Raw genomic sequence first — 14388 nt, forward strand, 5'->3', positions numbered from 1 at the left:
GCGGTGAGACTGTGGAAAAGAACCCCCCCCAAAAAATAAGACCTGGTGCCTCTTTTGGAGTCCCCCCCCCAATAAATTAAAAATTAAGACCAAGTCTTATTTTTCGGGGGAAAATAAGTATTAGTTCCAAAAGAGTTACAGAAGTAAGGTGGAATACTTAGAAACTTGACCAAATTTGAAATAATTACAATACAAAATACAGACTATTGTTAGAAGGTAGATATAATACTGAAATATGATTTGGAATTGGCAAGTCATAGATTGTATAATGGATGCAGTATCTAAATTGAACAATTAATATGCAAGAGCTATAACATTGGTTCAAGTTAAATAACACATCCCCTGTGGACATCACAATTAGAATTGGTTCAGGATTTTTTCCCTCTACTATTTCTTGCCAAAATAGTTTTTTATTTATTTTTTATTATATATATGCGTGTGTGTAATTAGCAAGGTATTCTAAAATACTTAACAAACACTTAACATACATACATACATGTATATATGTATGTGTGCACACGTGTGTGTGTGTGTGTATGTATGTAGGGACGTGGTGGCTCAGTGGGTTAGGACACTGAGCTTGTCGATCAGAAGGTCGGCAGTTTGGCGGGTCAAATCCCGAGTGCCGCGTAACAGAGTGAGCGCCTGTTACTTGTCCCAGCTTCTGCCAACCTAGCAGTTTGAAAGCACGTAAAAAAAATGCAAATAGAAAAATAGGGACCGCTCCGGTGGGAAGGTAACAGCGTTGCGTGCGCCTTTGGCGTCTAGTCATGCTGGCCACATGACCACGGAGACGTCCTCGGACAAGCGCTGGCTCTTCGGCTTTGAAACGGAGATGAGCACCGGCCCCTAGAGTTGGAAATGACTAGCACGCATGTGTGGGGGAACCTTTACCTTTTACCTTTACATATATGTATATATGTATATATACGTATATGTATATATGCGCCCCCACACATACACAGATAAGTTCAGCACAAGCTAATTCTGAGAAAAATGGGGATGTACTATGCTCATGACTTACCTGTTACTTGCCAGAGATATCAGAGAAGCTTTTTGTAGCAAGTAGATTTGTGAACTCTGATAATTTCTTTGCATATTACAGTTGAGGAAACTAAAGGATTGGTTTGCTGAAAAGCCAATTGGTAAATTGACTGCCTCTACTGTTTCTTCTCAACAATAACCATAACATTCTCTCCTATAACTATAGATTGGATATAAGCACCATGGGAAAAGAAGACTAAAAATTCATCATGATTGGAGGCCTGTTCATTTATAATCATAAGGGAGAAGTTTTAATCTCCCGGGTCTACAGGGATGACATTGGGTAAGTCAGAGTCTTCATGCGTTACTTTTAAACCCTGGTACAACTTCTTGCAACATTTGAGCTGCTGTTGCTGTACGTTTTGTGCATGTGAAACTTGTGTACTGTGTGTTGCATCCAGGCTGTGTTCATTTTGATGTCTCATGGGATGTGTTACCTTACATTATTCCCAGGCACTTAACAATGAAAAATAGGCATTGATTGAAGCAACTCTCTTCTCCGAAGACTCAGGGCGGCTTACAGTCTAAGCACAAATCAATGTGCTTAGCAATAGCCTTCATTCTATGTATATGCCTGCTTATTAGGGCTTTCGGGGGCCCCCAAGCAGCATTATTACAAAGTCAGCTTATTGCCCCCAACAATATATATATACGTATGTATGTATCTTTCTCTTGTGTTATTTCTTTTAAGTTTTTCAACACTACATTGTTATAGTTGCATAAGAAAGAGGAATTTGGGAAGATGATTGTTTAAAGGTCATAATTTGAAAAAATTGAAAAGGCATATATATACATACAGCTGTGAATGTTCTACAAAGAAATGATAGAAACAATATTAAAACCCTGCCAAATATAAAACTAAAAAGAATATATTAAAAGATCTAGCTGCATAAGAATATTTTAATCCCAGTTGTACATTGTAATACTTTTTCCATTGTATGTGCCCCACCAGCCTTTTCCAACAAAGACAGAATGTTGACTCATTATGTTCATTACAAAGTATGCTGTTTTGTAATATTGTTTATTTTAATTTCTTCATTAGTTGAATTTAGTTGCTGCTCAGATTAGGTTGCAGAATTAGAGATAATTTAAAAACTTTAGAAAGGCTTAAGTGATCAGCGTATAGTAATATTGTGTGGCAATGTGGAATTTTGTTGGAAATCAGAGTTCAATATTTTGTATAAGCATTGAGGGCAATATCCTGCATAACACTGAATGGTCAGTTCACAAACTTAAGTAAGTATAGCATCATCAAATTAGGTAGGCTGTAGGCATATTATAAAACTTACACATGAAAATATGAAATCAATGTAATAATTAAGATAGTATTACTTTTATAAGTAGATGTAAGGAACAGATTAGCTGTAAAACAATCTGCAAAAAGCTTAAATGCTAGCCTCGTTATCCTTATTGACTACAAGATGAAGATCGATTTATATAACTAAATACTAAAACACTTATGTCTATTTGATTGTAATCTTCAATGCTGCAAGACAGTGCATCGTAGGGCAACAATTTTTGAATCTATATACCTGAAATGGTATAGATTATGTGTAAAACCAGAACATAGGATAACATTGAATGTTGACCTTATACCCTATGTAAGAAAGACAGAATATAAAATGATACTGTATATTCAAATATTTTCTGATTCAAAGAATGGTGTTAAAAGATATACAGAAAATGTATTTTTTTGTGATCAGCTGCTTGTTGGTTTCTCAGGATTATCACAATACAGACTAATAGTTTTGATTGCTGAAAGATTGTACATATATGGACTCCTTGTGCTTATAGCTTGGTTGTTTACTTGCAGACATTTCATTACCTGACTTGGTAACATCTTTAGTGGTAGAAGAGAATGGGGTCTGCTTTCTGTATAATTGTGGATCCTATACGTTGATTGGACACTGTATTTCTTTGTCACAGTTTTTTGGTCACCCAGTGAATGAGAAGACTGTCAGCTTCAGAGTTTTTCCCCTGTCGTGTGGGTCTTTCACACAATTCAGATTGCCTCTTGCATTCTTTTAAAACCGTATTTCTCTATTTTACAATCCCAATTACAACACAGTGGGGGTATAATACCTTCCTTTTTAAATATGCTTTTAAAATTTTGTTTGAAACAGTGTTTATATAGCTACTACAGGTGTCAGGAAGCAGTTATACTCGGGCTGTGACCTTATGTTTATGTTTATTGGACTTATATACCGCCCTTCTCCCGTAGGACTCAGGGCGGTTCACAAGGAATTAAGTTCTGTTAAATATTTTTGTAACAGAATTCTCTTCCTGATTAAGAGAAAAATACACACTAGTATAAATTGAATCCTTGATGTGTATATTCATACCTCAAAGGATTTTCCTGAATTGGCAGATTTGTTCGCTTATTTATCAAATTTATACGCCGCTCATCTCACTGTGTGAGGAGACACTTCTAAAGAAGGATAATTATGTTAAGCTCCAAGCCAATTTTGAAATCTGAAAGCTGGTAACTGTTCGTTGTTGTCCCTTTTGGTTCCTGGTTATCTGAGATCAGGCTGGAGATGATTACAACCACAAAATAAACAGAAGGATTGGCAGGAGTTGCACTGTCCCATCGATCAAAAGCTATTTCAGATGTTGGCTTCAGTATCTTTCCGCATCATAAGATAAAGAGACCGATATGGATTCGTGCTTAAATCTATGATCACACAGCCTGGTTGCGCCATACTGTACAATTCATATACCGCTTGCCTTTTCTTAAGAGCTTTTTTGCTTTTCTGCCTAGCCCAGCTTTTCTTTACCTGGTTTCCTTCCAATATCTTAAAATATGCATAAATTCCACTGAGCATGTTGACTGAGCAGTGGTCATACTGATTGCGAACTAGAATTATGGGGCTGGGAAAGCTGGCCTAGAGAACGTAAATAGTGCCTTGAAATCTTTTTGTGGGAGGTGGGGTTTTCTGTCTGTTGTCTCTTCTCCTTTTGGTTTGATTCGTTGTGCTTTGTGTGTATGTGTGTGTTCTAACCTTTCTCTTGTTGCTGTCACTCCTTTTCTTCGCTGACGCCATTTCTGTTCATCCCATCTCATTGGCCGCTGTAGTAATAGGTAAGAGAAGAATGGCAGGAACTCAACACGGGGCACCTGGTGTATAAAGTCAAGCTCCCTTTTATAGCATCGTTGACATTAAGGCAATGTCAAATGAAAAACAGTGATAATGTGAAGTTTGGCTCATGTCAGAGCAGGCCAGTTATTACTTTTATCATTTAAGAGACTGGAGCCTACAGATTCTTAGACACTTAGAAGCTGGAGACTTCCCCTTTCTGAAAATGTTTGGTATTTGAGCAGTTATCGGAAAAAGAGATAAAATGTGTGGAAAAATTCATTCAGTAGCAATAATCTCAAATCAGATATCTTATTAAAAGTTAACTTTCTTAGAAATCTACAGAAGTCCAGATGATTGCTACGCTGATCTTTAAACTTGACATGAATAATGGATTTGGGTTTGATTCCTCGGGAAATTAATCCACGGCCCTAGTAACGTTAATCGGTATATTTTTGCATCATTATTACAAAGAGGTCTCGATCTGTTGATATAAAAGTTAAATAATATATGATGCTGGGCACTTGAGTGAGAAATGGCTGTCTTGGAACCTCAAAGTGTGAAATGATAAATGGAAGACATCAGTGTGTCCTTGAAGATAGAATTGATACTTGATCAGTGCTTTTACTGTGATTGAAAACATTCAATGAATTTTCTAGGCTTTTCCCTTATAATGACATCGCCCACATGTGCTTAATAAAATATTTCCTCTGAATAAAGGTATCTTTATTCTTTTAAGCAACTGATTCCTCTGTTAAGTAAGTATTGATTAGAGTAATAATAGCGTGTGGTATTTTACAGTATGCACTTTGTATAGATAGTACTTGTTGATATGAAAACCGGACCCTGCAATTGCAGGAAAACCGTAGGATGAAGAATTGTTAACAGTTGTAGTTTCTTCCATCTTAATACGTCTTTTTAAACTTCATTCTATCTCTCTTTTTTATTCTTTTTTTAATTAGTTTTCCAATATTACAATAGTATCTTTAAAAAGCAACGTGGTGTCTGGGTTACAATAATTCCATTTTAGTCAAATACATATTATTACAAATCTCCAAATTGTTGTAACCAATACTTCCTCTCTCTTGTTTCCTTTAATACATACTATCTCTTATCTAAATTAACATACTTCTCATAGCTATCCATCAGTCATTTAACACTTTTCTTATATTTGTCAATACTTTAGTATATTTTATATTTTAAGATTCCATCTTTAAAACATCAAACACCTTATATATTTTTCCAGCTTTAATTTTACATTGATATTGAAATTAAACATTTTAAAATTTCTCATCTTCATATTGCTAAATAACCTCTTTTCCCTTTACACAATTTTCTCCAATACATAGTAAATACACTTCTTATTTATCTCATTTCCATAACAGTGTTAAAAAGGTAAAGGTTCCCCCGCACATGTGTGCTAGTCGTTTCCAACTCTAGGGGTTGGTGCTCATCTCCATTTCAAAGCCGAAGAGCCAGCGCTTGTCCCTAGGACATCTCCGTGGCCATGCGGCCGGCATGACTAGACGCCAAAGGTGCACGGTACGCTGTTACCTTCCCACTGTAGTGGTCCCTATTTTTCTACTTGCATTTTTACGTGCTTTCGAACTGCTAGGTTGGCAGAAGCTGGGACGAGTAACAGGCACTCACTCTGTTATGTGGCACTCGGGATTCGACCCGCCAAACTGCCGACCTTGTGATCGACAAGCTCAGCGTCCTAACCCACTGAGCCACAGCGTCCCTTATATCAATGTTAGTAGTACAATATTAAAATGGTAGTCATTAGGATACCAATTGAGGACCCAGATTGTTGGGGGCAATTAAGCTGACTTTGTAATAATGCCGCTTGGGGTGTGTGTGAAAGCCCTAATAAGCAGGCATAAACATAGAATGAAGGCTACTGCTAAGCTTGTAAGCCGCCCTGAGTCTTCGGAGAAGGGCGGGATATAAATGGAATTAAAATAAATAAAATAAAAATAAATAAATAAATTGCAAGGAGGAGAAAGAGGAGGAGGACAATATATTCTTATTTCTCCTTTATAATTTCCATATATTAAAAATTAACCAAAATTTCTTCTGTTTCAACATTTAATACATCCTTTCATGTCACTACATCCAAGTATATTAGTTACATTCTATCATTCTTAACATATTTTATTTTTTAGTCCTTAAAAGGACTGTGGAGTTGTGTGTGAAGCCAGGAGATCCTCGCGGATGTCTGGCTACCAGTCTGTCTGTTACTCACTTAGCACCACCCAGGAGGCACGTGTGGCTTACAAAAGTGGATGGAAGCATGGAGTAGCTATACCTCCCAAGATATTTCTGAGCCTATTAATCCTAATAGTATACCTCCAGGATTTAATCTACCCCGACACATATGGGTGGCATACAATAGAATTAGAACGACTCATGGGGTGTGTGCCGATTCTCTGTATAAATGGGGAAAGACACCTTCAGCACAATGTGATTGCGGGGCTCCCCGACAGACTATCCAACATATAGCGAGGGAATGCACTAATAGAAGATACCCAGGAGATTTTAAGGACTTCCTCTGCCTAACAACGGCGGCTACTGACTGGATCTCCAAACTCGACATTAAACTCTGAAATGTTATTTCTGTTTTCCTCTTAGGTTTTATAATTGTTTTAAAAATTGTTTTAACTGTTCTAACTTGTAAATATGAAGTGCTTTTAATTCTGTGTGTGACCAGTCATACGCTAAATAAGTAAAATAAATTCTTAACATATATACATCTTAATCTATGTCATTTAAAAAGCTCAATATTTCAATGTTTGTATTCATACATCTGTGTTTTTTTAATTAATCAGCATTTTTATCTACTCATCAAAACAATCTCTCGTAATCCAAGTACAATCTTGTCTATTTTGGTATTATCTATTTCAGGCCTCTTAAGAATGTCCATATTTCTTCAATCTTATTCTTGCTTTCTTCCTTTTGCCATGTTATTTTTCGCTTCTTTGCCTCAGGGTCATCAAAGCATTCTTGTGTTGTTATATCATATTGAAGTAGCCCTCCAGTCTCCATTTTTGAAGAATTGAGGAGTCTGTTAACAGCACCAAATCTTCTCATTATTTTCACCTCTTGATATTTGTTGAATATTTAATTCTTCTGCCAATGTGATTGTTCAGTTTCTTTTGTTTTCTGTCCCAATAAAATATTAGTTGTAGTCACAGTTTGAGTTTGTTTCGAGATGCTTTCTAATTCTTTTCCAAAAGCTCTTATTTCATCGCCAACTGTAGAAAGGAACTGATAAGTAAGACATTTCCCACATAGCATAGATTTGTTTTTGAAACTCTTCCATGTTGAAGTTTCACATCTGGTGTTCAAGGTTAATCTTATCTTGTTTTTCTTAAATGTTTTCTTGATTTTTTTAAAAGAGAAAGTCAGATTGCAATTTCAGGACTTCATTCTATGTCTTAGCATAGTTATTTTGAAATAACATACAGTTCATGTTTATTACTGTGATACCCAGCTGTTTTACCTTCTTCTCAACCTTAACACCCATTTTATTTATAAATTCTGTTTGATCTTCTATTTTTGTTAACATTTTCATTTTCTGTTTATTAATCTTGAAATCTCCTAATGCACCAAATTAATTTAATTTCCCATTAATATTTCAGTTCCCATTAAAGGATCTTCCAGAATCAACACCAAGTCATCTGCAAAAGCTTTTAACTTAATAAATTCCTTTTTAAAGTCATTAATCCCACAATCCTCTCATTTTGTTATTTCTATTGAATATTTCAAGAATCAAAATAAAGAAGAGAGCAGACAGTGGGCATCTCTGTCTTGTTTCTTTTTGTATTTTGTTAGATCTCCATTAACAATTATTTGTCCTTTCTGTGAAGTGTAAATCGATCTTACTCATTTTATAAAGCTGTCTCCAAAATTCGTATTTTCCAAAACCTTGAAGAAAACGCAGTTCAAATCGTTAAAGGCTTTCTCTGCATCTCAGATTAATGAGGCTTATTTTTCATTATGTTTCCTCAAATATTCCAAAATGTCCAACACATTCCTAACATTGTCCTTCACACTGTCTTTTAGGTCAAAACCCACATTGATCTTCATGAATAATTTTTTGCTGAATTGTTTTCAGTGTACCAACTAGAATCGTGCACAATTTATAGTTGTTATTCAATGATGATATCATGCTATAGTCTCTTGTTAAAGTGAAGTCTTGTCTCTCTTTAGGTATATTGCTATAGTAGCCTCTTTCCAATTCTCTGGCATCTTTCCTCCTTTTAGGATAGACTTCAGTCTGTTTTGTAAAGGTTGTAAAAGTTTGTCCTCAAAACATTTATTTTAACGACCTGTTAGTGCACCGGGTCTAGGCAGCTGTCCTAGTTTAACATTTTTATAGCTTTAGAAACCTCCCTTATTGTTATAAATCTGTTTTATAATCTGTCTCTTCTCCTTTATAATCCTCAGTCAATTGAGTTTCTTTAGATGCTTATATATTTTTTCTAGAGAGTTGTCATTTCCTTTATACAAATTGGAATTAATATTGATACAGTGCTTTTTGTAGGACCACTTTGTCCAGTAATATAATACCTCCTTCGTGTGAATTCAATATTATATTCTCTTTTTTTGTAATTTATATTCCAGCCATTGCTGATTTGTTTGCAAACTAAAAATTTTATTTTATTTTACGTGATTTTTTTTTATTTTTTTATAATTCATTATTCTTAGTGGTTTGGTCATCTCACTCCTGTCTTCCTACCATGTCCTGATCCTCCAGGCGGAATGCAGTGGATGCTTTCCGAGTCAATGTCATCCATGCACGACAACAAGTCCGCTCGCCGGTCACCAACATCGCTCGGACCAGTTTCTTCCATGTCAAACGTTCCAATATATGGCTGGCTGCCGTCACCAAGCAGAATGTCAACGCTGCGATGGTCTTTGAGTTCCTCTACAAAATGTGTGATGTGATGACTGCGTATTTTGGAAAAATCAGCGAGGAGAACATCAAGAACAACTTTGTGCTTATTTATGAGCTTCTGGATGGTAAGGATGAGTAAGGTTCAGACCCTCCTCTAGGAAGGCGTGTCCTTCAAGCCCAGCCCGGTAAACTTAGGGAATGCTCTCGTTGCCTACAGCACCTAAATTTGATTCTGGGCGAACACATTCAAATTGCGCTTTCTGCAGGGCTGCTAAGCTCCGTGCATTTTTTTTTTGTTTGCGTTTAGTTTTTAAATGTGAAAAATTAATGACGAGGGCAAAGAAAGAGCTATAGTTACTCTGGCGGAAGGATTATTCCTTCTCTGTAAATATTTTACTTCTGCAATGTACAACCAGTGAATTCTGGACATAGTTGAGATAAGAAGATTGACCCGCAAAGCGAAGGTGATGGTATAGGAAAGCTAGCTCTCGGTTTAAAACTTCAGTGTTCTGTAAATCACTTTCTATAGAACCGAATAGCACAGGGGTCTTCAAACTTGGCCCTTTTATGACTTGTGGACTTCAACTCCCAGAATTCCTCAGCCAGCAAAGCTGGCTGAGGAATTCTGGGAGTTGAAGTCCACAAGTCATAAAAGGGCCAAGTTTGAAGACCCCTGGAATAGCAGATTGAAGGTTAAAGGGGAGTGTTTCTCTCTGACCGCGAGTGTAACACGAGCACCTCTTAACGTTGTGTCCACAGTTAGGCTCAAATGGCGGGTTAACATGCTGTGCAAATGCAAGTCATCCTTGACTTACCCCCCACCATTGAGCCCCATCACATTCGTTAAGTGAATTTTTGCCCCATTTTACGACTTGTCTTGCTACAGTTGCTAGGTGAATCCCTGCAGTTAAGTTAGTTGTTAGTTGCGGGGTTGTTAAGTGAATCTGGCTTCACCCTTGACTTTGCTTGTCAGAAGGTCGCAAAAGGGGATCACATGAGACCGGAGTAACTTCAACCGTCATAAATATGAACCAGTTGCCCAGCGCCTGAATTTTGATCACGTGAGCACTGAGATGATGTAATGGTTGTAAGTGTGAAAAAAATGGGTCAAAGGTCACTTTTTCCCCCCTGTGCCGTCGTAACTTCGAACAGTCATTAAATGAACTAATGTAAGTTGAAGACTACCTGAAGCTTGGTAATTTCATCTATATCGTGAGGGAGGAACGGTATGACTTGCCAGTGTTAAAGTAGAACTGGCATTCTCCCCGTGGCTGATTAGACCTGGGAAGCTACAGTTCAGGAACATCTGGAAGACATCTGTTTCTTCACCTTAATCTGCAATACAGAGGACTGTTTTGATTCTTAATGCTTGCCTTTCTATGAGCCAAAGAATGCTGTTCTTCAGAGTCACTGAACTTTTTTTTTTAAACCATGTTACCAACAGATAGTGGTTTCCAAGAATGATCCCCTGGGTGAGTTGGGATTCAAAAACTGCTTTCAGGTCACGGCATTTCAAAGCCTTTTTGGGCAGGAGAGGAGGAAGCAGGATGACAATGGATTTGCAAATTGCCACAAGCCGAACAAAATTAGCAAAAAGCGCGGTCTTGTTTTCTGTTTGCATTGCAGGTCTGGCTCTTGAGAGCCTTGTCTCGTATCTCCTCTTGGAAGGAGGCAGTTAATGGCACCTCTCGGTTTCCAGAGCTTAACTTGTCTGTGTGTGCTACGATGTCTGCTACTCTGCTGTTGTTTTTTTAGGTTTTGATTTTTATGCCATGATCATGTGAAAATCAAAATCTAAAGAAAATGCTGCAAAGATAGATTATTCTGCTGCTGTTGAATTATCCGGCTTCAGAGCGGGGTTTCCTTCGATGTTGTGATTCTGCTGTCTTTATATGGAGTTTGTCATCTTGTTTTAAGCGTTGCTAACTGTAGGCCGGCCCCATCACTCCTTAATCAGTATGACAACGTGCAGTGTGGGAAAACTTTCCTTGAGTAGTGTTTTACCAGCCATTTGCACAAAGGGGGGGAGGGGGTCAGCTGTTAAAAGCTAGCCCAACTGTTGGTTTTCTCCAACAATTGTTTACTTTTCTGTAGAAATCCTGGACTTTGGTTACCCTCAGAACTCTGAAACAGGAGCCCTGAAAACTTTCATCACCCAGCAAGGAATCAAGAGCCAGGTAAATGCAGGTTGATACATGTTTTAATTAATTGTTAGTGTTTCTTTTTTTAAAAAATAGTAATCGCCACTATATTCTATGACAACATCTTTGGGATGTACAATACAGTTGAATATTTCAGTTGCAATCACTCTGGCAACATCTCAAATTCAGAACTCTTCCTGTTGTGGGAATCTGATTCCTTTTTTTTTAGAGATCTCCCCCCCCCCCCCCGGTGAAAAACATTGGACATAAAGGCTGTAATTGTCTGCCCCGGTTTAATTGGTCTGAACATTTATCTTTGTAGATTCTAGAATAAGATACCAACATCCCGACCCCAAATTCTTATTTAACCCAGGGGTATCCAGCCTTGGCAACTTTTAAGATTTGTGGACTTCGACTCCCAGAATTCTCCAACCAGCATGGGAGTCAAAGTCCACAAGTCTTGTTGTTGTTGTTAGTTGTGAAGTCGTGTCCGACCATCGCGACCCCATGGACAACGTTCCTCCAGGCCTTCCTGTCCTCTACCATCTTCTGGAGTCCATTTAAGCTCACGCCTACTGCTTCAGTGACTCCATCCAGCCACCTCATTCTCTGTCGTCCCCTTCTTCTATTGCCCTCAACCTTTCCCAACATTAGGCTCTTCACCAGCGAGTCCTTCCTTCTCATTAGGTGGCCAAAGTATTTGAGTTTCAACTTCAGGATCTGGCCTTCTAAAGAGCAGTCAGGGTTGATCTCCTCTAGGACGGACCGGTTTGATCGCCTTGCAGTCCAAGGGACTCGCATGAGTCTTCTCTGGCACCATAGTGCAAAGGCCTCAATTCTTTGGCACTCAGGCCTTTCTTATGGTTCAACTTTCACAGCCATACATTGTAACTGGAAAGACCACAGCCTTGACTATACGCATTTTTGTTGACAGGGTGATGTGTCTGCTTTTTAGTGTGCTGTCTAGATTTGCCATGGCTTTCCTCCCCAGGAGCAAGCATCTTTTAATTTCTTGGCTGTAGTCCCCGTCTGCAGTGATCTTGGAGCCCAGGAAAATAAAATCTGTCACTACCTCCATTTCTTCCCCATCTATTTGCCAGGAATTGAGAGGGCTCGACATCCTGGTTTTAACCCTTGGATAATAAACTTTATATACACAAAAATACACCATCCATTTCAAATGGAGTTTTTTTGAGTCTCTTTGTAAAGGGGTAAATACAGGTAGTCCTTGACTTACGACCATGATTGAGCCCAAAATTTATGTTGCTAAATGAAACATTTGCTAAGTGAGTTTTCCCATGTTTTATATGACTTTTCTTGCCACAGTTGTTCAGTGAATCGCTGCAGGTGTTAAGTTGGGTAACATGGTTTGCCCCATTGACTTTGCTTGTCAGAAGGTCGCAAAAGGGGATCACGTGACCCCTGGATTCTGCAACCGTCATAAAGATGAACCAGTTGCAAAGCTTCCTGTTTTGATCACCTGACCACGGGGATGCTGCGACAGTCGCAAGTGTGAAAAACGGTCATAAATCACATTTTCCAGTGCTGTTGTAACTTTGAACAGTCACTAAACGAACTGTTGAAAGTTGAGGACTACCTGTAAAAACTGGGAGAAGCAAAACTCTTTCCTGGGCTTCTTGGATTCTGACATTTTTGTCAGGCTGTCCTCACTGTTGTTCTCCAGAGAGTGCAGGCTCCTCTACTAGCCGTGCTGGCTGAGGAATTCTGGGAGTTGAAGTCCACAAGTCATAAAGGGGACATAATTCCCCACCCTTGACTTAGCAGATCTCTCCCTCAGTCTTGTTGGGTCTTCAGTTTTGGACTCCCCCTCCATCTGTTCCTGATACATAACAATATCTCCAGATGATGCTATATCAGGGGTCTTCAAACTTGGCCCCTTCATGACTCGCGGACTTCAAATCCCAGAATTCCTCAGCCAGTGTGCCTGGCTGAGGAATTCTGGGAGTTGAAGTCCACAGGTCAAACAAGGGCCAGGTTTGAAGACCCCTGTGCTATGTCATCATTCCAGCACTAGCCAATAAACCATTGCTTTAGTTCTTTTGCCTTTTATGTAGTTCAGTTGTAAGGTGCTGGGACTGCATCCAGCTGTAATCAAGTGTGAAGCTTTTTAATATCTCTGTAAGTCAATGAGTCTGGTTTTGCTACACGGGGAAAAAAGCTGCTTTAACTTAAGACTGGTAGTTGTGCTCTCATGCTCATCAACAACTCACCAACCTACCCCAGTGTGATACGCTTCAAAAACCTTTCTTACTGAAATGCTTCTTTTCCCCCCCAACCCTATTTTTAAAAAACGTTTTTTAAAATGGGAATCTTCTAACATAATGCAGCTCATAAATAGTTTCACACAGATAATGTAGATGATTCTGGTCAGTTCTTGCTCATTTCCTGTAAAACTCCCATTTTATTTTCTCTCTGATATTATTGCAGACTGCCTCCTCCTTCCCCCCCCACTAAGAAAAACAGGAAAGGGTGTCATCCTTTTATAGCAGTGAAGCTTGTTAAGCCAGAGAAGTGATTTTTTTTTCCTTAGTAAGTTTTCTATTTAGGTTGTGTGTTACTTCGATTGTTCAGTAAGCGAAGAAGCCATTCTTTTCCGAAGCATTTGATAAAGCGAGTTAGCGTATCTCATGGGCCAAAATTTGCTTTCATTGCAAAGAGCTGCTTTAGCAGCATAGGAACGAAGAATTATGACAATAAAATGCTGCTCTTCATGAAAGTCTTTTGAGTTTCTTACAGGCAAATGTACCTTACAAGCCTAAAAGTTTATAAGCAAGTGTTTCTTACAAGCCTAAATATAGAATAAGCACATGGCTGATTATTTATTTATTTATTTATTTATTTATTTATTTATTTATTTATTTAATTGGATTTGTATACCGCCCTTTCCTGAAGGACTCAGGGCGGTTTACAGGGAATTAAAACAAGAAATACAAAAATTAAAAACAATTAAAAAGATTATAACAGTCCCTGAAAGAGTAAAAAACCCCAATTAAAATTAAAATTCTCAGCCTGGGCCAGAGAGCTCGAAGAGCCAGGTCTTCAGGTCCCGGCGGAATGAACGGAGGTCGGGGGCAGTCCTCAGCTCCATGGGCAGCTGGTTCCAGAGGGCAGGCGCACCCACTGAGAAGGCCCTGCCCCTGGGCGTTACCCGCCGGCAATCTTTCACCGGCGGCACCCTGAGAAGACCCTCCCTGTGGGAGCGCAC

At 38.6% G+C, this 14388-nt stretch overlaps 1 protein-coding gene across 2 annotated transcripts in view; it reads left to right on the forward strand.

Moving 5' to 3' along the window:
* The window catches only part of AP2M1 (adaptor related protein complex 2 subunit mu 1), a 41748-nt gene that overhangs the window by 9816 nt on the left and 17544 nt on the right, over positions 1 to 14388 (forward strand). For both annotated transcript variants that reach the window (XM_083364001.1, XM_083364002.1), the window contains exons 2-4: positions 1211 to 1327; positions 8881 to 9146; positions 11116 to 11198. In XM_083364001.1, coding sequence (XP_083220127.1) covers positions 1254 to 1327; positions 8881 to 9146; positions 11116 to 11198 — 423 coding nt within the window. In that variant the 5' untranslated portion in view covers positions 1211 to 1253. The remainder of the gene's footprint in view (positions 1 to 1210; positions 1328 to 8880; positions 9147 to 11115; positions 11199 to 14388) is intronic.

Source organism: Vipera ursinii, assembly GCF_947247035.1.
Source record: "Vipera ursinii genome assembly, chromosome: 5".
Classification (NCBI taxonomy): Eukaryota; Metazoa; Chordata; class Lepidosauria; order Squamata; family Viperidae; genus Vipera; species Vipera ursinii.